Source organism: Gossypium arboreum, chromosome 8, assembly GCF_025698485.1.
Source record: "Gossypium arboreum isolate Shixiya-1 chromosome 8, ASM2569848v2, whole genome shotgun sequence".
Taxonomy (NCBI): Eukaryota; Viridiplantae; Streptophyta; class Magnoliopsida; order Malvales; family Malvaceae; genus Gossypium; species Gossypium arboreum.
The window spans coordinates 24,095,560-24,119,199 of NC_069077.1; the positions used below are offsets into that span (position 1 = coordinate 24,095,560).

General features: G+C 36.1%; 3 protein-coding genes and 1 pseudogene across 4 annotated transcripts; all 4 read left to right on the plus strand.

Moving 5' to 3' along the window:
* The first annotated feature begins 1,982 nt into the window (after positions 1 to 1,982).
* Positions 1,983 to 6,105, plus strand: LOC108467711 (protein REVEILLE 5-like). Its single transcript, XM_017768451.2, has 9 exons — positions 1,983 to 2,439; positions 3,050 to 3,107; positions 3,204 to 3,327; positions 3,422 to 3,598; positions 3,682 to 3,810; positions 4,554 to 4,663; positions 4,796 to 4,855; positions 5,427 to 5,538; positions 5,635 to 6,105. Exons 1-8 carry the CDS (start codon positions 2,171 to 2,173, stop codon positions 5,532 to 5,534), a joined length of 1,035 nt encoding a protein of 344 aa, XP_017623940.1. The 5' UTR covers positions 1,983 to 2,170; the 3' UTR covers positions 5,535 to 5,538; positions 5,635 to 6,105.
* A 402-nt stretch (positions 6,106 to 6,507) lies between these two features.
* On the plus strand, positions 6,508 to 10,156 carry LOC108469749 (sphingoid long-chain bases kinase 2, mitochondrial). Its single transcript, XM_017770768.2, has 12 exons — positions 6,508 to 7,106; positions 7,199 to 7,275; positions 7,355 to 7,408; positions 7,556 to 7,615; positions 7,712 to 7,789; positions 7,980 to 8,026; positions 8,121 to 8,161; positions 8,266 to 8,350; positions 8,446 to 8,560; positions 8,708 to 8,830; positions 8,931 to 9,031; positions 9,460 to 10,156. The coding sequence occupies exons 1-12, from the start codon at positions 6,905 to 6,907 to the stop codon at positions 9,587 to 9,589; spliced, it is 1,113 nt and encodes a 370-aa protein (XP_017626257.1). The 5' UTR covers positions 6,508 to 6,904; the 3' UTR covers positions 9,590 to 10,156.
* A 1,110-nt stretch (positions 10,157 to 11,266) lies between these two features.
* On the plus strand, positions 11,267 to 12,704 carry LOC108469750 (protein BPS1, chloroplastic-like; annotated as a pseudogene).
* Positions 12,705 to 14,367: 1,663 nt separating this feature from the next.
* Positions 14,368 to 17,835, plus strand: LOC108467468 (mitogen-activated protein kinase homolog MMK2). 2 transcript variants are annotated; one of them, XM_017768086.2, is made up of 7 exons: positions 14,368 to 14,712; positions 14,901 to 15,060; positions 15,539 to 15,668; positions 16,103 to 16,240; positions 16,379 to 16,711; positions 17,167 to 17,350; positions 17,512 to 17,835. In XM_017768086.2, the coding sequence occupies exons 2-7, from the start codon at positions 14,906 to 14,908 to the stop codon at positions 17,682 to 17,684; spliced, it is 1,113 nt and encodes a 370-aa protein (XP_017623575.1). In that variant the 5' UTR covers positions 14,368 to 14,712; positions 14,901 to 14,905; the 3' UTR covers positions 17,685 to 17,835. The 2 variants fall into 2 exon arrangements, with proteins under 2 accessions (XP_017623575.1, XP_017623573.1); XM_017768084.2 differs by having other exon boundaries at positions 14,368 to 15,060.
* The last annotated feature ends 5,805 nt before the right edge of the window (positions 17,836 to 23,640 follow it).

Consider the following 23,640-nt stretch of genomic DNA (forward strand, 5'->3'; position numbering starts at 1 on the left):
CAGCTTCATCTGTAGTAAGGCTTCGTTGAAATGTACACATATCCTTACTAGGTGAGGATTATCTTATAAGAAATCCAAAGTCCTTGCCAAGTATATTGCGAACTCGGACGTACTTTCTTTGGTTCAGATGAAGGTTAGAAAAATGATTTCGAATAATTGTTTGCACTCTCTTACGAGGAGAAAAATAGTAGAACCCTAATAAATCCTTCGAACCATGACCCTTCAATTGATACAAATGCTGAAAAACAGCGAGTATAGGTATCTCGCCACACTGACTACAGCCAAGGAAATACGTTATGGCAAGCCACCAGGAAAAGCCTGAAAGTTGGCCGAGAGCAATGTTGTAGTCATTTAGAAGGCTATAGAAGAAAGAGTGCAACGTTAAATGAAACCTAACCTCCAATGTTCGCCGGATAGCTCATTTCCAAAGGAAAGTTTATAACTATTCATCCGACTAATCCTAGCTATCATCGGTGGCCTCACACAGCCAATGTGACCCATTTGGAAAGGAAAACTCATATGCGAAATTGGGAACTTTTATTCTTCGCACCGACAGGACTCGTTCTAGCTCATCCTGTTTAGTGGTGCATGCATAAGATTTCTCTGTCACCAGAGTTGGAGTAGGCCAATGGACTAGGACAATGCGGTTACCAGCTTCTCTTATCCTCACCATGCTATCGATAAAAGAAGGAAACATAATTTTTAAAAGAAAAAGTAAAATTTCTAAAAATTACCTCTGTTTTGATTGTAGAAAATGCAAAGAGTGGAGGATTTTGGGTTAAAAAATATATCCTTTTAAAGAAGAAGTCCCATTCCCGCCTCTTAGACAATTCGTATGATAGCCCAGATGCGAACAAACGTAAACGATTCAATATTCAACAATCAGATACGCATACGCGAGAACCACTTGCGCACGTGGTTGAACAACCATTATGTATCACAGTTTGCAGCGTACCCAACAAGTTGCATTTAATCCTGATGTGATGGACCTAAGGAGTGCCATTTTATGACACCCCTTAGGCCTACTTGAGGGAGAGTAGATTGTTATACGTCAATAACCTGAGACCCGAGTCTTAAAAAAGATCTGAGCCTCCTACCCACGACCCAACCACGAGTAGACAACAAGGCAAACCAACTCGCAAGGCAAGGCTATAGACCTAGCTCGGGAGAACCTTGCGTAAGCCCACAGGGTAAGGTCATAGGACTAGCCCATGGATCTAGCTCGCAAGGTAAAGTTATAGTCGCAGGAACCTAGGGAAGAGCGCAATCTCACTTCGCATATGCCCAAATAACTCACTAAAAGGGTTACATATTCCGTAGGCTATCCAGACATCTGTCGAGTAAGTATGAACCCCGCCTAGAGCGCCAGTCCCCAAAGCAGAAAGGACCATGTGCTTTATAGACATGTGTTCAACAGACCTGGGGTTTGCAAAAAATGTCAGTACTAATGACAGCGAATGTTAATATCGAAGGCAATAGAATCAAAACAAAATAGTGGGACCTTACTATGAGCTGTAATTATACTTATAATCGCATGTATAAATACTCTAACATTCGTATCAATAAAACATAAGAAAAATATTACTAATAATAAACAATTTATTTAATTTCCAATCATTCATTATATTACATTTGACAAAATATATTTTATTTTTTATTGATTTGTTTTTTAAAAAATTAACTTTATTTAATAATCCAAGTACAGGACACAAGTACCAAATTTCACTTTCTTTTTTCAGTCAGAAAATACCTAAACAGCTAAATCCAAGGTGTACGGGCAATACCAAACCGGTAAAACTTGCCCCTTTAATGGCGGTGGAGTATCCTAACTGCCTTACTCAGTAAAACCCCTTCTTTTATTAAAAATAAACAAATTGCCAGAATCCGCCACTTGTCCACTTCCATCAATCCTATGGTTAATATTTCTCCATTTGTACGGTCACTTCTCACCCCTTCTTTAGGTAAAATCCAGAGATTTGATTTTCCTATATATAAAAAACCACGAGCTTGTCAGTTCCTCACCGCATTTCGTTTCCCACTGTTGTCTGACTTTCCAAAAAACCTAACTGAAAAACAAAAACAAAAATTCGAAACTAAAGACTCAAATTGAAATCAAAGAGAGAAGCTAAGCTAAAGATTGCGAATTGCTCTTTCGGAAGTTTTCAAGCTTATGGTGTCCGTGAACCCCAACCCAGCTCAAGGTTTTTACTTCTTCGATCCGATGAATATGGGTCTTCCTGGTGTTAATTCAGCTCCGCCTGCCAATAAGGTGGCGCCGCCGCTTCATGTTCCACCTCCTCCTGCCACCTCCGGTGCTGGTAATACTACAGTGTATCCGGAGGATCCCAGTAAGAAAATTCGAAAGCCTTACACTATTACCAAGTCTAGAGAGAGCTGGACTGAGCAGGAGCACGAGAAGTTTCTCGAAGCTCTTCAATTGTAAGTAAATTTGTTACTTTTTTTTTAATTTTAATTTTTTATTTTTCTTGCTGAAGCCTACGGATTTTTGTGATTGATTAATCTACTTTTTGGTTGGTTTTGAAATTGAATCGAGTGAAGGGGGACACAGTCTATTCTTTTTTTTTTCGATTTGATTTAATTGTATTATTAGGTACCTCGGAATTAGGGTTTTAAATTGGGAGTTGTTAATTAAAGGTGACTATGTAGTTATAATGTTTACTTGTAATGTTTTAGTGATCGTATGGTACATTTTTTGAGTTTAGCTGGGCGTGACCATACCGTAAATAGGTCCATGATCGTAATTTATATCCCAGTTTGCACTGCTATTATTCATTTGCAGATCATCTGGTTTTTTCCCTGCAAGAAATGATCTTGTTTGGTTGATAAGTAACTGGAATAGGATATTGATTTAAAATCTTTAAATCCAAGTGTGTGGGATTAAGTTAATTGAGTGCATACAATTTAAATTAATACTAGCCCCCAAGGTACTTTTACACTGAGCAAGTTTTTTGCTTTACATTTTAGATGCTTACTTTTTATCTCTTGGTGCTGATGTGTTTTTTTTTTTTTTTCACATTACTCGTTTTAGATTTGATCGTGATTGGAAAAAGATTGAAGCTTTTGTCGGGTCAAAGACAGTGATCCAGGTAATTTAGAAGATGTCTTGATTTCTTTCTGTAACTACTAGGCTATATGTTGTCTTCAACATGTTTCTCTGATTGTTTAATGGATGTTCTTGGCAGATCCGTAGTCATGCACAGAAGTATTTTCTAAAGGTTCAGAAAAATGGGACAAGTGAACATGTACCTCCCCCTCGACCAAAAAGGAAAGCAGCTCATCCATACCCGCAAAAAGCTCCCAAAACTGGTCAGTATGGCCAACATTTCAGTATCATCTATATCTTTTTTCTGGGTAGTTCTTGATCTTGAATTGACCGTTGGTTATTTTTGCATCTGTATAGCTTCTGTTGTACCCCAAGTTGCTGGACCATATCAATCTTCATCTGCTTTGCATGAACCTGGTTATACATACAGACGAGATTCATCATCAACACCTGGAAATCCAGTTGCCACTGCATCTTTGTCTTCCTGGAGTTACAACTCTGTGCCGCCTGTCACTGTGTCTCAAGTGACTAAAGGTTTTTAATTGTTTCTGCACTGTTTTTACCTCATATTTCTTCTCAAATATTAAAAGTATAACATATGGTCATGTATTTTGTAGATGATGCAGTGTTAGCTGGACCAACTATTGTGCATAATTCTTGTTACAGTAGCAGTAGTGAAAGTACTCCCAGAACTTGGTCATTTGGTGAAACAATTGATAGAGGAGATCACTGGAAGCAATCTAGAGGTTAGCATATTATTTCTACTTTGAGCTTGATGATAGCACTATTGGACCATGTTACCATATCACATGTCCAGAGGAAACATGTTTCTTCATTCATGCAATTTCTAAAAAATAATGGCATCTATACTGAAGCTTCATATAGCATTTTTAATCATCTACTATGACTTGCCTCAACTAGGATTTTAATACCTACTTGTGATTACTGAATTAAGTGCTTGTCATCAAAAGATAAGTCTGATTTGTTTGACATATCCACTTACTTATTTTCCCATCAATTTAAGGTTTGTTTATTGTTAGAAAAATATTCATGTTTCTCCATTTGCAAGAAAATGATCATCTTGTCTCATATGCTTACATGAAGAATTCTAGCTGCCTTATGATGAAGAAACAACTTATTTGACTCTGGGATTTTTTGGATTGTATTCTTCCCTTCTGCTTTTCTTTTTGCTGTAAACGTTGATGATGGTATGACCTACTAGGTTATTCTGAATTCTGTTGCTGCTGTTTTTAGTTTTTCCCATATTTACAGTACTGAAAATAAACATGTTACTTGTGGCCTTTGAATTGCCTAGTTTAAACAGCAAAATGCTTGAATGGGAATTATTTATTTTCTTTTTTTGTTGTTGATCGAGCACTGGATTATCAAGAACACGTGATAATAAGTGTCTTCTTGAGTAGTTCCTATCATCACATCCTTAAGTTTCCTTTGTCCCATTGATGATAAGTGTGCTTTCTATACTGTGCAGTTTTGCCAGATTTTGCTGAGGTGTACAGCTTCATTGGCAGTGTCTTTGATCCTGGTACAAGTGGGCACTTGCAGAAGTTGAAGCAGATGGACCCAATAAATTTGGAAACTGTATGTCATCCAAATGATATTAATAATTTTATTTTATTTCAATTGGGGTGTGTGTGTGGAGGAGATTGGAGTGTCATATGTTTACTTAAAATCCTATGGTCAACTCAAGCTGCTTTATTTGCCTCTTTGCAGGTATTATTGTTAATGAGAAATCTCTCCGTCAATTTGGCGAGCCCTGATTTTGAGGATCATGTAAATTCTTGTTCCTTGTCTTGAGCATGTTTTTATATCCACTGTTGGCTCATACATACTATATTTTATATTATGATTCAATTTTTCATGTTTGAATCTGAACTGATTACTGTTATTTCTTATCTTTGTTTTAGTTTCTTATAATGCCATCCTGTGATATTGCTTTAGAGTTTTGCATATCTACTCTGTTCTTCTCCACATTGGAGGTCTATACTTCATTGAATTAATTCCGAAAGAGTTCAAGACTTATCAGAAGTCTGACTTTAATTCCAAAAGAGTTCAAGATTTATCAGAAGTAATTTATCAAAACATCATTTCTTATGGATATATTTTGATCATAAATCACCATCGTCCTCTTGAGTGTTATATTTCTTATCCACACTTGTTTGACTTCTCTCTCATTCTGGCTTCACTTTTTGAGCCAAGGATGTTGTCATTACTGCCACCTCTGGCTTAGCCATACTCTGCAAAAGAAAATGGAAACTGGTTATTGCCGAAAGATTAAGCCCAACATCTATCACCTCAATATATAGGTTTCATTCTTTTCTAACTAATAACGAAATCAATGCAGAGAAGGTTGCTTTCAACATATGATGCAGGGTCCGAGGGTATCAAACTCGGTAGTCCATACAATGATGTTCACACTCGGAAATCAGCAAATGCAGTTCCAACAGCATGATAAGGTACAATCCAGTGTTCCCAAAACAGTGCACTCCCTTTTCTTTTCATCGTTGACTCATTGCTCATTCCATGACCTGATTGAATGCCACATGTTGCAGATAAAAAAGAAATCGAACGCGTTAACTTGCTAATTGCGGTTAGATTTGTATGTATGTGTAACATAGGTATGATGTTCCCAGGACTTGGCAACTTAATATCATAGCTTGTAAATACACTGATGTCATCTCTTATGTACCGTGTGTATATCATACAAAAGTCAACCTGTTAGAGGCTACCGTGTGTATAGGGTTTTGAGTGCTGCTTTTCTGAGTTTTGGCTGTATATATTTTTTTTCAGAATTCCTTCTTGGGGTTTTGATGGTGTAATAAAGTTAGTTTTGGGTGTCTTTTTTTTTTTGTTTGCCACCATTGTGGGTACACTGCTCTGCAGTACCAAAAACATTGTTCTCGAGGTTGTTTTACTCTTTCAAGTTATAAGCTAAATTGGATCACGTATAGCTGAATCCATCATTTTGGGGTATTATGGATTATGGATTATAATAGCAGAGCTGCAGAGCTGTTAATATCAAATCTGGGGTTCCAGTGATGGAGAATAATCCTATGTTTTATTTCTTTAGGATCTTTGTGTAATTATTTGTTTCTTTAGTTTCCAGTTGTTTAATTCAACAAATCGAAAGATGCGAAAAATAATATACATGGTTTTTAAACTTCTAATGATAAAAAATAAATTAATGAATTTTAAATTTGCAATTTCATAAAGATACATTTTTTTGGGGCAACAGTTATAGTTGAAAGAGAATGAGAAATAAGATGAAAATTTAAAACATACGGTTAGTTTTTAAATAAGTAATTAACGTTTTTTATTATTAAAAACTAAGAAATTTGAATATTATGTTTTTACCCAAAAGAGAAAGTAGCCGCAATAACTAATAAATTTGTATAAAATTGTAATTCGATTCCATTAATTATTCATCTAACATAAAAATGTGTTAAATTTGAAAATAATATGAATTCAAAACCTGATGTGAGAGGTAAATTCTACTAAAGAAGTAGAATTAAAACAATCTGAATTAGAATCGCTTGTTAGCGGCGGGTAAAGACTCTCTGAGCTCTGCAGCAGCAATGAACGACTAAGGATTACAGCGAGGAAACCAAGGAGAGTGGGCCCTGTTTCATTCAACTACATTTTTTATTTTATCTCTTCACCCGAAGAAACTGTTCATCTTAAAAGTTACCGCTAATTATAATTTACCACCAGTTGCAGTCGCGGCTTCCAATCAGGGAAACACCCGCATGTTTAAAAGATTCCTTGTTCGATGCTTAAAACCCAGACGGCCAATATAATTATTAACTCCACTCGAAGCAAAATATGGTAATGGTTTGCTATTATAATCACTTACTGACGCCTGTTGGTTGGGTACGGTTTTCGATTGCCAAACCTTCCGTTTTGAGAGCCGAGACCAACAACCCCATGGCTTCTGATCTCTCCTCTGACCGCTCTGTCTTCCGCGGCGTATCCTCCTCTTCTCCTATCCGCCGCCGTGATCTAGTCTTCATCGTCAATCCTCGAGGTTCTTATTCCTTTCTTCCCTTTTACTCTTAAAAATGTCTTTGCCACCCGGATTTATTACCCTTGTTTTAACAAGGGGATTTGGAGGAGCAGGTGCTAACGGGAGAACCGGTAAAGAGTGGAAGAAACTGCTTCCTTATCTTCAATCTCGCCTCGGCAGTGATTGTAATGTGAGTGTTCTTTTTTCCCTTTTTTTTTTTCCATTAATCATTGCTCAATTAATAAGAAAATCTCTTGCATTTGTCTCAGATATGTGAATCTTTGACTTCGGGTCCTTCTCATGCAATTGACATTACTAGGGAGGTAAGAATTAAGGGCTTCGTTTACATTTTATTTTATTTTTCCCAATTTAGACAATGAAACTGAATTTGGTCTAAGATGCCTATGGAAAACTTGAAGTTACGAATGACTATATATACTTGTAAGTTATAAGTGGGTAATGGTTTGCAGGCAATAAGGGAGGGTGCTGATGCCGTCATTGCAGTTGGAGGTGATGGAACGCTTCACGAGGTGCAGAATTTTCTTTCTTATTTTCATTTTCAGTATATAATCAAATACTGTTCTGAATTTGGAAGAGCAGATGATAAATTGAACTGTGATAAGCAGGTTGTTAATGGGTTCTTTTGGGATGGGAAACCTGTTGCTAATTGGAATACAGAGGCAGTTCATTCAACCGCTCTTGGTGTAAGAATTCCCATCAAGCTCTTTCTTTTCTTCCCCTCTTTCATTTTGTAAGTATTGTTGTTAGTCTCTGATTGAATGAAAGCCTTGGATTTATATATACGTCTTACTCATTTGTCTTTGCTTGCGCTATAGTAGAATTGTTCGATTCCCCCCCCCTAGGAATATATAACAAGGTTGGCCCTTCTTGCAGCTCATTCCCTTGGGGACGGGGTCAGATTTTGCCCGAACATTGGGCTGGTTAGTTTGTGCTAATCCAGTCTAGATTCATTTGTTATAAGATTTTATGATATTATTGCTTTCTCTCAAGTGTTTATTGTTATGCTTTTCCCAGGAAAAATGATCCCCGTGAAGCCATAGACCGGATTGCTAGAGGTATTTTATTCCCTTTCCGGTTCCTTGCCTCCCTTGTTACTTTTAGTAAATACAAGATGTAGATCCTTTTGATTCTAGGATTTGCTGATGCTGCTGTATTCTAGGGGTGAGATCACAAATTGATGTCGGTGTCATTAGCAGAGAAGGGGAAGGATCTCATTATTTCATTAATGTTGCTGATATTCATCTGTAAGGTTTACTTGGCCATTTTTAGAATTAAATCTTGATAAAACATAAGCTCATTTCACAAGCCTCACTGCAGTGTCTTTTGTGGAAATTTACAGGAGTGCTAAGGCAGGTTATTATGCTTCAAGATACAAGAAATTTGGAAACTTGTGCTATGTTATTGGCGCTTTACAAGCCTTTATTGGCCACCATAATCAGGACCTTAGAATCAAGGTATGCATTTTTAGGGTTTAGCAGTGTATTCCATTTCTAAAAGTTATTTTATTGACCAGTACATTAGCCTATGCTTTAGCCCTAGTCATGCTTATTTTCACATGACGGTGTTTAGACTTTTGACCATGAAAGTAATTTTACATGCAGGTGAATGAGGGTGAGTGGCAAACATTGTCTCAAGTGACGGCCCTCTGTGTTGGAAATGCAAAGTACTTTGGTGGTGGCATGAAAATTACACCAAATGCTGATCCTCACAGTGGAAGTCTTGAGGTGGAATAGTTTTTCTATTCATCTCACTACATGATTACTAGTATTTGTTAATTCTGAAGTGCGCTGATGGTTTGTTTAAGTTTTGCACTTCACTTTGCAGGTTGTCATTCTTCAGGACTTCAAGTGGTATGACTTCATTCTAAAACTGCACAAGCTCTACAACGGCACACTTTTGTCACTGAATAATGTGACCTCAAGAAAGTAAGCACCATCTCTTTTTAGTCTTGCAGCATTGTTTTAGTATCCTTTCTGCTTGCCCTCTCCCTTTTGTAGGTTTTCTTGTCTTCTTTAATGATTTAGGTGGCTTCTTTTTCAAAGGGGCAAAAAGTGCTCATAACCCTAAACTCTTTAAACACAGCATTTCTTCTTATATGGTTTTCCACTGTCATGAAAATTTTAAAAACTATTAACCATCCAAAATTCTTGTTGTCCTTGAATCTTTGCGAGGTGTTTAAAGCTTCTTGTGGTTATTGATTATGTTTTATTTCTGTGAATTATCGTGTTACCAAAAGCAGAATCTGTATGCCATCTGTTGCATTTTACCTGGAGCATGATGTCATTTAGTTTTCTTATCCATAGTATCTCAATATATGCATGCTTACAACTGAAGCTGTTTTCTATTGTTGCAGTGTATATACGATTGAAGTAGATGAGATTTCAGGGGGTGGAAACATTTTCATTCAGTCTGATGGGGAACATCTAGGATTTCTTCCTAGGAAGTTGTCTATTCTACCTGGTGCTATCGAGATGATATGCTAACGTGAACCCTGGAAGAAATTGATCCTATACAACCGGCGTATCAGCTTACTCCGAAACTATGCATCTCCATGGATAGAGTCCAGTAAGACAAGCAATTGACGTCATCAAACTTAGAAGTAGGAAGATATGGGACAGAACAAAGATAGTGATGGAGATGAGTCATTAGTGTTACCCCTTATTTAATATTTTAGTTACTTGTGCTTATGTTGAGTAAATTTTGTAGCAAGCACCATCCTTCACCAAAGCTGAGGACTTATTTTTCATTTATGCTGTGTGATTGGTTGTTTTCTTGCCAATGCCTTACAATAAATTGCAGCAGGGAGTCAGTAATTGAAAGTGATTTTGGAGGAGACTTTGGTAGATGGATTCTGGGAGAAATGAATAGCCGGCCACCAACACCGTGGCCAGCCCGTGGAGTAAAAGCATAGATATGGAAACCAAGCGACCAAGCTTGTTCTTATTTAAAAGGAACAGAACAAGCTTTGTGTCTTGTTATCATCTGCTGTGTAATTTGATAATGATTTTTTGTAAATGTTGTCATCCATGGAATTGCAGATCTTTATGAAATCTTATGGAGCTCGCCTCTTACTGCCTTTAAGAGGGAAAAAAACAGCTGAAGAACCACTTAAACTATCCTCATGCTCATCAGATTGGGATGAGTTTAAATACGAATGGGTATTATATTAATGAATCACGAGCAATGAGATATCACCATTTATGCCTTATTTAGGGGCTTTTCATATTTTATTTTTTTTCATTAGATTATAATTGGAGAAGAGATTGAAACAAATAAAGTTAATTTTCAAGAGTCTTAATTTGATTTACTTAATTTAAAAGAGACTGATTTTGAATAAATTAGATCAAGCAAGGACTTCTTTTTAGCCCCTTAATGTGTTCATGTTTCTTTACATAAATGATTCATTTTTCTTTGAAGTTATCGATTTTGAATGAAATGATATCATGATATTGGGAGACTTCTTATTCCGTTCACTTTGGAACTTGCTTTTGCATTGTATAACTAGACTTTTATATTAGTATTGTATACTCAAATCATGTTTTGTACGGGTTCATTTACAGTGAATTACTCTTTATACACGTATTTGTAGACAGACAACTTTGGTGTCGAGTAACCCAATGGTTTCCATTTCTATACTAATATTTGACTAGAGGAACAAGCTAATTTGGTAGGGTTGTTAAAGCAACACTAATATCAAGCAACTTCACACTAATATCAGTCTTAACAAAACCCTAACCAATCTGTGAAGAGTTTTTGTTTATGCAGCAGTAGTTTGGTGTAAGGATCTATAATTAGGGTAAGTTTTCTTTTTGGTTTTGTCTTAACTTTATATTTCTAGATGCCTTTGTGTTAGAGTTTCTTCATATTAATCAGATCTGGCTCTAGTTTATCTGTTCTCGATTTTGGATGTTAAATATAGTGTTTAAAGATTTGATTCGTTTAAATGTTTCTTTTGAGTGATTCGACTGTTTCTCTGTGCCTAGCTTGGACTAATAATGTTCAAGGAGGAGCCGTGTAGAATTAGAACCGAGGTAAGAGTGTTTAACCAGAGATGAAATTAATACAATCAAGGAGGTACCGGTTACTTTACCTTGATTGCTGTTCTTTCGCCACTCCTTGATTTATTTTCTATGTATTTGCCTTGATTTCAGAGTGAATAAATGTTCTCCACTGCTTTCAATCATTTGTTCAAGTCCAGAAAATCAGCTTATTCAATGGCTTATGAGAGTGATGGTGGGTCGTGGGGTTAATGGTTTTCTATTATTACGGAGATGGTGAATTTAAAAGCTTTTCTGGGTGTTTCTGTTTGTAATAATCCATCAAGATGATGGTGATTGAATTTTGTTCTTCGCTTCTGGATTTTGCAGTAAATACTTAAACATGAGCCGTCCTCAGGAACCACATCGCCCATTCTTCCATTTTGGAAATCCTTTACCAAAGGGTTCTCAGTTGTCTCCAAATCTGCTTTCTTTAATGAACGCATTTGAGGTCAACTTGTCAAAGAGGCTGCAAAAACTTGTGCCAAAAGACAAGGATGACATCCTAAGCTTGTCATGGATGAAACTAGCGACGGAGTCACTGAGATTCACCGTGACATAAACAACCTGATAGCTGATCTGGAAATCCCTTTGACTGATTGGGATGATAAGTGGTTAGATGTCTACCTGGACATAAGTGTGAAGTTGCTTGATATTAGTCTTGCTTTTACCTCCGAGATTAGAAGGCTCAACCAAAGCCATCTCTTACTTCAGCGTGTCTTGCATAAGTTGGAATCTCACTCCCCAGAGCGGTTCATGCAGGCCTGTTCCTCGCTTGATAGCTGGAGACAGCATATAGGCACAAAAAATCCTAGACTTGAAACTTGTCACCCAATCCTGCACAGTCTTGTGGAATCCTTAAACTTGCCCAAGGTTAAGAACTCTGCTAAAGGAAAGGTTTTGGTGCGTGCAATGTATGGAGCTAAGGTGGCTATTGTATATATCTGTAGCGTCTTTGCTGCAGCTTTATCTGGTTCTGCCCCAAATTTGTTAGATTTTTCTGTTCTTAGTACACTACCATGGGCATCGGTATTTTTCGATGTGCAAACTACAGTGAATTCAGAGGTTAGAAAAATGTTTTCTTGCGGAAAATTTACAGGTCTAAGAGAACTGGATGCCGTTGATGCATGTGTCAAGACATTGTATCCTTTGCTCCAAGATGGGTTCGGTTCTAATGAAGGGGAGTGGTTCCAGAATTCAGTATGGGATTTGAGAAGGACCGCAGAGGAACTATCACAAGGGCTGGATAATCTTTTAAAGGCAGTAGCTGGTTATTTCAAAATAGTTTCGACTGGGGGTTATGCTTTGCTTTGTAATCTAAGAACAAGCGTTGGTGTCCCAAATTCAATGCTAGGAAGAAAAGTAGAAGAGCAAGCTCTGAGATGAATCATGAATGTATTCAAGTTGAAGCTAATCTTGTCTTATACAGATGGTTTAGGTTGAGACCTTATGTTATCTCAGAAGTAGACATGCATAACCTTTACCTTGTTCGGGTTATGGCGGTACATGTCTTGTGAGTTGTAAGGTGTGTTACAATACTGAGTTTAACTTGTTTATACAATTACCATGCCTGCATTATCTCCATTACTGAACCATAATAGTAGGAAACTGGTCTTAACAACCACAGAGAGCTGTTTTGTGATTAATTTGTTTACATGGTGAGTAATAAGAACTCCATCTCTTCTTACATATGCATTTTTTACATTTCTTGAATTGCCATCTGCATAGTCAGTAAGTCCTTGGTATTTCAAAATTTATTAGATTTGTTGAAAGTTGAAACTGACAAATGATGTTTGTTAGCGATCGGACACTCATTTTGTTCAATATTATTTTTCGATTGAGGATTTTGTTTCTCATTTTTGTCAAGAGCTCAAACGCTTAAAAAGATGTCGATTTCATAGAACGGAAACATCCAATGGAGTGCCTGAATAAGTGAACTTTGACTAAACTTATGTCCTATAACATATAGGCATTTGAAGGTGAGCATCCTATCACTTGGGCTAACAATGTTGGATCTAGAAAATATTGTGGCTATGGCAGGTGAACCGAGAAGATATTTTTTGTGGTTAATCATGACCCGATGCGTAATAGAAATTGCCTAGTTGGTTATTGTCTTAATGCAACGGGTAGATGCCATTTGCCTCGAGTTAAAAGATTCGGAGTCTGAATGACATTCGATCCACTCTTCATAAATGCTGAGAAATTGCATCTTTCGATTACTAAGCATGTTAGGATTCATGGTCATCTATTTAGAACCCAACATCTACTCAAAAAGTGAAAGTGTTTAGATAAAAATATAGATATGAAAAATAAGTTTAGACAAAAAAGGAAATTCGTTTTCTAAATAGGCCAAGTCTCAGATAAGATTATTTGCCTGGCCTCGACTCGATTTGTTTAATTTTTTATTTCTGCTATTATTTTACTACCATTTCTCTATTATATTACTACTAAGTTATTATTATTGTTTGAATATTGTATAACTCTTGTTCTATTGTTAATTTTGTTACAATTATATTAGTATTGTTCAGTATAAAGACTTTTGTTTAAATATATTTTTTATTTGTAGGAAACATTTATTTCAATATTTTTAGTCTGTTTGATATATTATATTTTTAAATTTATTTTTATATAAAAATTTAATATAGGCTAACTAAATCAAGTTTAGGTTTAATATTTTTATTTCAACCAAATTTAGATAAAATTTTAAATCTGGGAAAGAAAATTAACTTAAAATTTGATATAAGTTTGTGCTGGTGTATTACTAAATATGTAAAAAGGGAAGTTTGACTATTGATTTGCAAGACTTGAACAAATATTTGTCTGACTACGATTCTGATGAGCTTGATAATAGTTTTGACTTTGAAACACAATGCAAATTGGATCTTAAAAATTCATCTAAATTAGAATTCAGGGTAATCTCCAAATGTTTGTAAGATCAGAATTCAACAGTACATTGGCAGTTCTGGGATTCAATTAGCTTCACATGCCTGCAATTGTTAGTGGCGCCGCCATCACGTGTCCATCTTCCGGATTAAACGGTGGGACTGGACCCAGTGCAATAGTTGTCTTCGAATTAGACTTTGAATTATATCAATTTTTATTTATTTATTTTGTTATTAATTTATAGAAAAGACCAGATTATTTTTGAATTAAAAAGCTACCATTTAAGTTAAAGAATAATTTTTTAAATAAAATAAAATGAAAATGATAAATTAAGAAATAAGTATAAGATTAAAATGTGAGAGATGAAAGAAGTGGAGAATGTGCCTGCAGCCGCAAATGGAAAATATCTTCTTCATCTAGTTTCTATCATAAATCTCAGTTCTTCTTGATTGGTTAAACTTAACCAACAGTACGGACAGGAGAATAACAATAACTTTGACTACATGAAACAGAAAAGTCATCCTTTTTTCCAGAAACGACTTCCAACAGGCAATTTCTTTGAACTGTAAACCCTTTTTCCCTGGAAAAAGCCATCAGGATAGAAAAATAAAGCCAAGTTTTATAAAAGAAAAGAACAAAACAAGTGGGAATCTTCACGGAACTCTCGAGCTTTTCTAGTTCAAAAGGTTCACACTCATCTTCCAATATATATATATATATAAAGAAAGAGTTCATACCTACCCACGCGCTCTCCCAAATTGTAACCCTCATTTCTTCACTTTTTCCTGTCTCTGAATTTCAGCTGTTATTAACATTACACCAGAAAAATCTTTCTTTCAATTCGGGTTCTGAGTTGGGTTCGGGTTATATCCAGGAAACATGTCAATGGGGTCAGGGGATCAAAGCATCAAAGGTATACCAACTCATGGTGGACGCTATGTTCAGTACAACGTTTATGGTAACCTCTTCGAAGTTCCCTCAAAATATGTTCCTCCTCTTCGCCCCATCGGCCGAGGTGCTTATGGTATTGTCTGGTAAGTTTTTTTCCGCTTTTTACTCCCTTTATTTTTTTTTCGAATTTTGTTTCCCTTAAAACTCCCTGTTTTGATTGATTTCCAGTTTTGGTTTGTCCCAATCACGATGTTCTACATGACAGTTTTTTAGTTTCTTTTTTGTGGGATTTTAGTAAATATTAAGGCTTGTATTTGTAGATTGATAATTTTTTTTTCCTTTTTCATGGTGAATTTTGATGATTGACAGGATTGAGAGTGACACTTTTAGTGTGGCTCTCATTTAGCATATCTTTAGCTGAATTTTGCAGTGTAATTGCTTTTAAAGGAAATTAAGGTTGCCAATTTTAGGGTCTAATTGAAGTGAATGGCTCCGGGCCGAACTTCCTGGTTGAGGATATTGAACGAAAGTGACCATTCTGTTTATTAGGCTCACCGGTGTATTTATTATGTTATTCATGATGTGAAGCTGAGATATGATTTGCTCCCCCATTTCTGTTAGTGCTGCTGTGAATTCAGAGACACAGGAGGAGGTTGCTATCAAGAAAATCGGTAATGCATTTGACAACCGGATCGATGCCAAAAGGACATTGCGAGAGATCAAGCTTCTTCGTCACATGGATCACGAGAATGTAAGTTCCTGCTAGCTCGACACTCTGCATTTTCACCTCTTTGATGGATGTTTCGATAATGTTGTTTAGATCAATAGACCCCCTAGTTGTTAGGCTCCTTGCATGCTTCAGGGGTCCGGTTGCTGTTGCCATCTAAACGATTAGCAGAAATGAAACAGGTCCTTTCTTCCCATCAAGTAAGCCTTTGACCATCCTTAAAAAAGGAGACAAAAACAATACCCACATTTGTTGTCCTAATTTTGTCTAATTATAGGAATTTGGCTAACCTTTAAGTTTATTTGAGTTCCTTGGGAAAGATCATCTTTGTACCCTACTAACTTTTAACCATTAAGCTAGGGCCAATCTTATGATGTCGTGCGTAAACCTTCAATCTAACTAGGAATGCCTACTTCAAATTACTAAGTAGTTAATGCTGATTGTTTGTTTTTCTTCAGGTGGTTGCCATCAAGGACATAGTACGGCCTCCACAGTGGGAGAACTTTAATGATGTTTACCTCGTTTATGAACTGATGGACACTGATCTTCATCAAATTATAAGATCCAATCAACCATTGACAGATGATCATTGTCGGGTTGGTATCAAATTCTTCCCCTCATATGAAATATACTGGGATGTTCCTACTGTTCGTTGTCATATTTAGCTAGGAACATGGTATGATTCCTGTTTCTGTGCTGGAACTATTGTTGATTATGCAGTGCTACTCTTGCAGTACTTTCTATATCAGATTCTTCGAGGGCTCAAATATGTACATTCAGCAAATGTTTTGCATCGCGATTTAAAGCCTAGCAATTTATTTTTAAACGCGAATTGTGACCTTAAAATTGGAGACTTTGGGCTTGCAAGGACAACATCTGAAACTGATTTCATGACAGAATATGTTGTTACTCGTTGGTACCGGGCACCGGAATTGCTTCTGAATTGTTCTGAATACACCGCTGCAATTGATATTTGGTCGGTGGGCTGCATACTTGGCGAAATCATGAGTAGACAACCCCTCTTCCCTGGCAAAGATTACGTGCATCAGTTGAGGCTTATCACAGAGGTACGTTATCCAGATTTCTCACAGGAAAAGTACCTGAAAACCCTTTAGATGTTCTTTAACACCTTACTTGTTCTTGTAGACCTGACGTTATTTGTTAACATTATGGCCCTTGGATGGTGAGGCTCTTCTGATGTACTTCTGATGTATTTTGCATAACCTTGAATTCTAACGAAGAGATCATCCATTGGCTCAGGACTTGCTTTTAACCTCATCTATCATCCATCTTTTACCTTAGCTGTTTTTGATTATGTAAACTTGATATTGGTTCTGCATTTGTATGTGATCTTAATGTGCTTGTTCTTTTAATAGTGCTCGTATTTCATGAACAATCGTCTCCTAAAAAATGCCTGCGATATTGTTCCTATCTCCCGAAAACTGAACACATAGTTTTTCCTCTTGATGGAAGTTTAACAAGCCTGCTAAGTTGTAAACAATTCCCTTTCTCCTTGGAACAGCTTATAGGTTCTCCTGATGATTCCAGCCTTGGGTTCCTTCGAAGTGACAATGCACGAAGATATGTTAGACAGCTTCCACAATACCCAAGGCAAAATTTCTCTTCTAGATTTCCTAACATGTCACCTGGTGCCATTGATCTGCTAGAAAAGATGCTCATCTTTGATCCCCATAGGCGCATTACAGGTAAAATTGGTTGCTAATTTCTTTACTGCTACTCCACAGCAATAACATTCTGACAAATATTAGATTCAGACAAGTCTAAACTTTTGTTTTAGCCACAACTTGCTATTCTGTGATCCATCGGTCCGTTCACTTGCTAACTACTATTTATTGTTTTGTTGCAGTGGATGAGGCTCTATGCCACCCTTACTTGGCACCACTTCATGATATCAATGAGGAGCCAGTTTGCCCAATGCCTTTCAGTTTTGATTTCGAGCAACCATCTTTTACTGAAGAAAACATCAAGGAGCTAATTTATAGGGAATCGGTAAAATTCAATCCAGACCCAATGTATTAAGGCTTATATGTATTGTATTTGTATATGACTCTGCAAGTGTGTGCCTAGCGGCATTACCGTTTGTGACCCATCATTCCCCTTTGTGATTAGAAACATTAAGAATAGAATACTCTTAAACTGAATGACAGTTTATTCACCTTCTTTTGCAACACGTGAGGTCCATTGACTCCTCCGATGTATCTCCACAGCCATAACATGCATACATGCATGATAATCGGTAAAAGTATATATATATATATATATGGTCTTCAGTTGCACGAAGCTTGAAATTGAATTCATCCATGTCCAAATCATCCTTAGAGTTTTAAGGGTAGATCAAAAGGAAAGATCGATAATTTCAGGTGGGATTAGACAAAATTTTATGACATAGAATGAAGAATTGGATGTTGCCTTCATAGTTTGTGTAAAAGTTTTGCAATTTTTAGAGTTACTTTCAAATCTCTCAAGAACTTTTCCCTCTGCCTTCTCTCTAAGAAAGATGGGTTTCCCTCCGCTTCCGGCGCGGCCAATGCGGACTGCTCTAACTTATCTATTTCTATTTCCATTCGTCCTTTGGCATAATAACCTCGAGAACATCCCCCATCTCCTTTTGGCCTTTGAACGACGAAATGATGGGCGGTCGGTTTCTCGACGTCACCATGGATCTTTTTCACCTTTTCCTTGGAGCTTGTCTCCTTTCTCCAACGGAGGGTCGCCTCGGTCTTGTTTTCTTATCTCTCTCGCTGCGGGTAAGGCGCTTTTGCGCTGTTGGAGCGTCGTTGCTGCTTTAACCTCCGATGGCTTGTGCTTGATAGTTCCTGATTTCATCGCACCAGATTTGAGTTGTTTGGTGGTTAATGACGTTCTCGGTGGTAGTGGGTCGCTCTCTTTCGAGAGTTTCCACTGGGTCCACGGAGGCGTAAAAGCTTCGTTTTTAGGCTTTCCCACAGCATAGCCTCTCCGTTGGTGGGGAGCATACCGGCGGTTGGTTCCTGGGCTACCTTAGCTCTCCTCTATCTTTCACAGCGGTGGCTGGGTGGGTCAGTGAAGGCTAGGATTTGTCCTCTCTTTGAGCCCTTGGGTCTTTTGGTTGTATTTTTCGTGGTTTTCTTTTTGGGCCTGGGCTTGTATGCGCTTCTATTGGAATGAAATTTCACTTTAAAAAAATGGTTATCTTTTAACAACTAAATGAATCCATTTGCGGAAATAATCACAACTGGAGTTGGCGTAATAAAGTTGTTAAATCTTGGTATCAAATTCTAGGGTTCAACCCTCATCCTTTTTCTCAAATATGTAATGATTAAGCAAAATTTATGAAAAAAACCCAATACTTTAATGGTTGGAATTATAGAGAATCTTGTTGTACGCTCTGTAACAAAGATTTTAATTTATACCAAAATTTCTAACGTGGAGCACATGAATGATGTAGTGGGTTTGACTTTTAGGTTTAGATATTCAATTGTATGGCCCATTTGGAGAGACAGGATGGGTAAGTTAATATAAAAGGCAATGTTTGAGCTTTTCATTAGTGCACATTACCTTTAGAGGGCATTTGATATGATGGAAAGTTTTAACTTTTCAAAAAATTTAGTTAGTTGGAATGTTTGGTGTGAAAAAATTAGTTTATTTTATTGGAATTCCTTTGGGAGTTTTTTCACACATTTTTAAAAAAAAAATTAATGCCAAGAGAAACTATTGAAAGTCTTAGAAGCATGTGTAACCTATCATGTGCCGCAGTTCAAAGCCCGTGACCATCGCATCAAATGCATCCGATGAAGGTCTATTGTATAGATGGGGATCATTTGGCTCGCAAGAACTGGCCCGATTCGGCAACCTGTTGGAGAAGCCTATCAAATTGAAGCCTGGTTGGCCCGATAATGAAAATATGACAACTTAACTAATCTTGGAAGATTGATAGGATCATATCTTGTAAATATTAGATTAGATTTGATATGACATATCATATCTTATAAATATTAGATTAGATTTGATATGACATATCTTGTAAATCCCTAAAATGAAGGGATATAGTTAATCTCGTTCGTCGATGTAAATGTATCTTGACCGTCGGTTTTGGGGGAGTTCAACATAAATAGAGAGCCTCCCCCCTCATTTGTACTCACTCCATTCGTTGTTTCGTTATTCTTTGTGAATAAGAGAATATTGAGAGCATTTACTCAAAAAACCTTGTGCGGGTTCTTTCTGTTGTTCTTTTGTTGTTTCTTTTGGAATAAATCGCTTCCGCTATATAAATTGGTGCCTTAGAGGAGTTCTTAATCATGTAACACCTTGTTATCAAATGATCGTCAAATCTGAGCAACATAATGTTACATTATTTGCTGAAGCAACCACAAATAAATCATGCTTAAGATATGCAATTTATTGATAATAAATCAAACAATTATACAATCATCAAGAAATACAATCATTTTAGGGCTTAATACGAGCTTACAGAAGCTCTAAAATTAAATCAAATTTGAATGACTCAAATGAAAAGTTTCAAAAATGAGGGCCAATGTCAATTTTGTAATGCCTATAGAAATTCACAACAATTGGTTCCCACGTCTTTCATTTCAATAACTCGATCTTACAAACTGGATAAACACAATCAATTATCATTTCAAACCATTTTATGTGGCATTGTACTGTTTTACATTTTAATTTCCTATTAACCTGACTAAGACTTAGACGGATGTATGGATCCAACCAATCACACCAATTTGGTACCCAGTGCTCATTGGATAAATTTGAAGTATATGAATTGCACTTTGTGCTCTTTGGTATAACAGAAGTAATTTGGCACCCAATGCCTCATCGACCTGTAGTCGAAGCAACCCTAAACTTTTCCTCTCCTATGGGATGCCATCTATATCTGACTTTGCTCGAACCGTTAATAGGGTAACAATGAGGGCCGATGTCGTGACATGAAGGAGTTCGTCGTCACACACGTCACGATGTCACTCACTGTCCAGTCTCGTTGCGATGATGGGGTTCTTCATCATGACATGATTTGGAGCTCAACCTCATCCTGACGTCCCGATTTTTGATGTCACGATGTGGATCCCTTATTGCAACTACAAATGAACGAAATCGCAACGTTATAGGTTATTTCTGCAAAATAATCCTACAAAAACCTGTAATTTTTAACAACACTAATTCACCATTCAATTTAACATGTTCAAATCATGCACCAAAACTTTTCAATTGGTGATTTCAAATACCTAAAACCTACCATTTAATTTATACATGCAAACATATAATACAATATTTCAACCACCATTACAAATTCCTAATTTTTCCACCAAAACTTCAACCAATATAGTATCAAATATGTTCAAAACTCATCCAAACAACATAACATGTTAAGGCAATTTATTCCCATTTTCCTTCAATAATATGCATCCTATGAACTTAATTCTTCCAACTATCAATACCAATCTACCTATCATAGCACACTACTTCCAAATCACCTACCAAAAAATCATCATACATGCACATGATTCCATCCATTACCAAGATTATATCAACATATATAAATATACAACTTACATCAAAACATCAACTCATCTTTCAAACTTAACACTAAAAGGCACAACTAGTTAACAAAATGACATGCTTAGGTCCATTCCCTTTACAAAAAAAAAAAAGAAATTCACCAAGGTTGTTGAGTTCGCGATTCTTAACGGATGCTGAGAGTAGATGATCGATATATCAAAACACCTAACCTGTGCATAGAAAAAAAACCGTACGCTGAGAAAAAAAACTGTACGCTTAATAAAAAATTTGTAAATGCTTGAAACATCAATCAATGTTCAATACAATACAACATAACATGATATAACATTTTCTCACATTCATTATCTCATTCGTATTCAATTTACTAGCATATAAATATAGTCAATTTTGTAATGCCTATAGAAATTCACAACAATTGATTCCCACGTCTTTCATTTCAATAACTCGATCTTACAAACTGGATAAACACAATCAATTATCATTTCAAACCATCTTATGTGGCATTGTACTATTTTACATTTTAATTTCCTATTAACCTGACTAAGACTTAGACGGATGTATGGATCCAACCAATCACACCAATTTGGTACCCAGTGCTCATTGGATAAATTTGAAGTATATGAATTGCACTTTGTGCTCTTTGGTATAACCGAAGTAATTTGGCACCCAATGTCTCATCGACCTGTAGTCGAAGCAACCCTAAACTTTTCCTCTCCTATGGGATGCCATCTATATCTGACTTTGCTCGAACCGTTAATAGGGTAACAATTTATCAAATTTTCGAATGTAGTTCCATTTATACAACATCATTTCAATCCATCAACAAATCATCATTTCATATATATATAATATCATGAATCAATTCAACTCAAGATTCATTTCACATTTTCATAAAAAACCAATATTTTTCATTCCTTTCATTTTCGTCTTCTACATCTCTAACCAAATCAAAATTGTATTAAATCAACTCAATTTACCAAATTCAGCTCACCTCATAGTCTTTCTATGCAAAACAATATAAAAATGCAATAATCGAAGTAGTTCAAATTATAGAAACACAAACTGAGAACCCTGAGTTATTCATCGACGACTTTAGCTTTTCCTTTCTCTTTTGAGGATTCTAGGTCGACGTTAGCTACAAATTAACATAAAAATATAATATAATCAATAATAAATCAAAATCAGATTCAATTGTCAATTTACACAAATTTCATATTCAATTTAATCCCTAAAATTGAGACTTACATAACTTTAAATCTAAAACTCATATTTTCAATCTAGTTTCACTATAGTCCATTTAGTACCTCTAATTTCTCAATTCTGCCACAAATTTTGAAATTTGTGCATTTTATTCCCTATAGTAGAAAACTATAAATTAACTTCTCAACTTAGTCCATTTTCACTCATAAGCTTAAAATCTATCAAATTAACGCCTAAAACTTCATGAATTCATTAATGACATCATTCTAAAACTTTAATAGTTCCAAAAAATAACACGCAGGTCAACTAGATTAAGCTCCTAGGATTTCAAAAACGTAAAAATTTCAAGAAAATGACTAAGTTGCACTAGTCGAATTAAGCTCCAAAGATTAAAACTCAAAGGTCGAATGCTCTTTCTTCTTCTACTTCCATGTCAACATGCAAAAGAAGGACAAGAGATATGTTTCTATTTCTCTCCACTTTGCTAATTTTATTTCTTTTTTCATTTATTATTATTTTATGATTTATATTTAAATTATAAGTTTTATAACATGACCATTTCCTATTTAATCACTATCCACTATCATTAGCATAATGGTAAAATTGCCACTTTAGGCCTTAACCTATTACTATTTATTAAAAAGAAATCTATAGTAATTGAATATTTACCAGCTTTACAATTTAGTCTCTAAACCTAATTAAACTCTAATTCAACAAAATTATTTATCAAAAATTCAATTCACCTATAATATAACTCTGTAAAAATTTAACAAAATATTTACGGGCTCCGTTTGTGAAACAAGGTCTCGAAATCAAATTTTCTGGCACCATTGACTTTTGGGTCATTACAATTCTTCTGTCCTTAAGAAATTTAGTCCCCAAAATGAGAATACTAGGTTTTTATGGTCTCTTCTGATTCCCAAGTTGCTTCTTCTACACTATGACTACGACATAAGACTTCCACAAGTGGAATGCATTTATTCCTTAGTTCTTTAACTTCCCGAGCTAGAATTTCAACTTGTTCCTCCTAAAACGATAAGTCAAGATGAATTTCAATTTCTTCCACTGAAATAATGTGGGACTTATCCGAACGATATCTCCTAAGCATCAGTACATGGAACACATCGTGGATCTTTTGTAATTCCTTCAGTAACGCTAGTTGATATGCTACTAGTCTGACCCTTTCGATGATTTTGTATGGTCCAATGAATCTGGGGCTCAACTTTCCTTTTCAACCAAATTAAAGAACTTTCTTTTACGG

Excerpts from the sequence above, each read along its gene's own strand:
- LOC108469749 (XM_017770768.2), top strand. The coding sequence starts at position 6,905 with ATGGTAATGGTTTGCTATTATAATCACTTACTGACGCCTGTTGGTTGG. Across the intron at positions 7,107-7,198 it reads CTTCATCGTCAATCCTCGAG|GTGCTAACGGGAGAACCGGT; the intron begins GTTCTTATTCCT and ends TTGGAGGAGCAG. Across the intron at positions 8,351-8,445 it reads AATGTTGCTGATATTCATCT|GAGTGCTAAGGCAGGTTATT; the intron begins GTAAGGTTTACT and ends GGAAATTTACAG.
- LOC108467711 (XM_017768451.2), top strand. The coding sequence starts at position 2,171 with ATGGTGTCCGTGAACCCCAACCCAGCTCAAGGTTTTTACTTCTTCGAT. Across the intron at positions 3,599-3,681 it reads TGTGTCTCAAGTGACTAAAG|ATGATGCAGTGTTAGCTGGA; the intron begins GTTTTTAATTGT and ends TGTATTTTGTAG. Across the intron at positions 4,856-5,426 it reads GCCCTGATTTTGAGGATCAT|AGAAGGTTGCTTTCAACATA; the intron begins GTAAATTCTTGT and ends AAATCAATGCAG.
- LOC108467468 (XM_017768084.2), top strand. The coding sequence starts at position 14,906 with ATGTCAATGGGGTCAGGGGATCAAAGCATCAAAGGTATACCAACTCAT. Across the intron at positions 15,061-15,538 it reads GGTGCTTATGGTATTGTCTG|TGCTGCTGTGAATTCAGAGA; the intron begins GTAAGTTTTTTT and ends CATTTCTGTTAG. Across the intron at positions 17,351-17,511 it reads TCCCCATAGGCGCATTACAG|TGGATGAGGCTCTATGCCAC; the intron begins GTAAAATTGGTT and ends GTTTTGTTGCAG.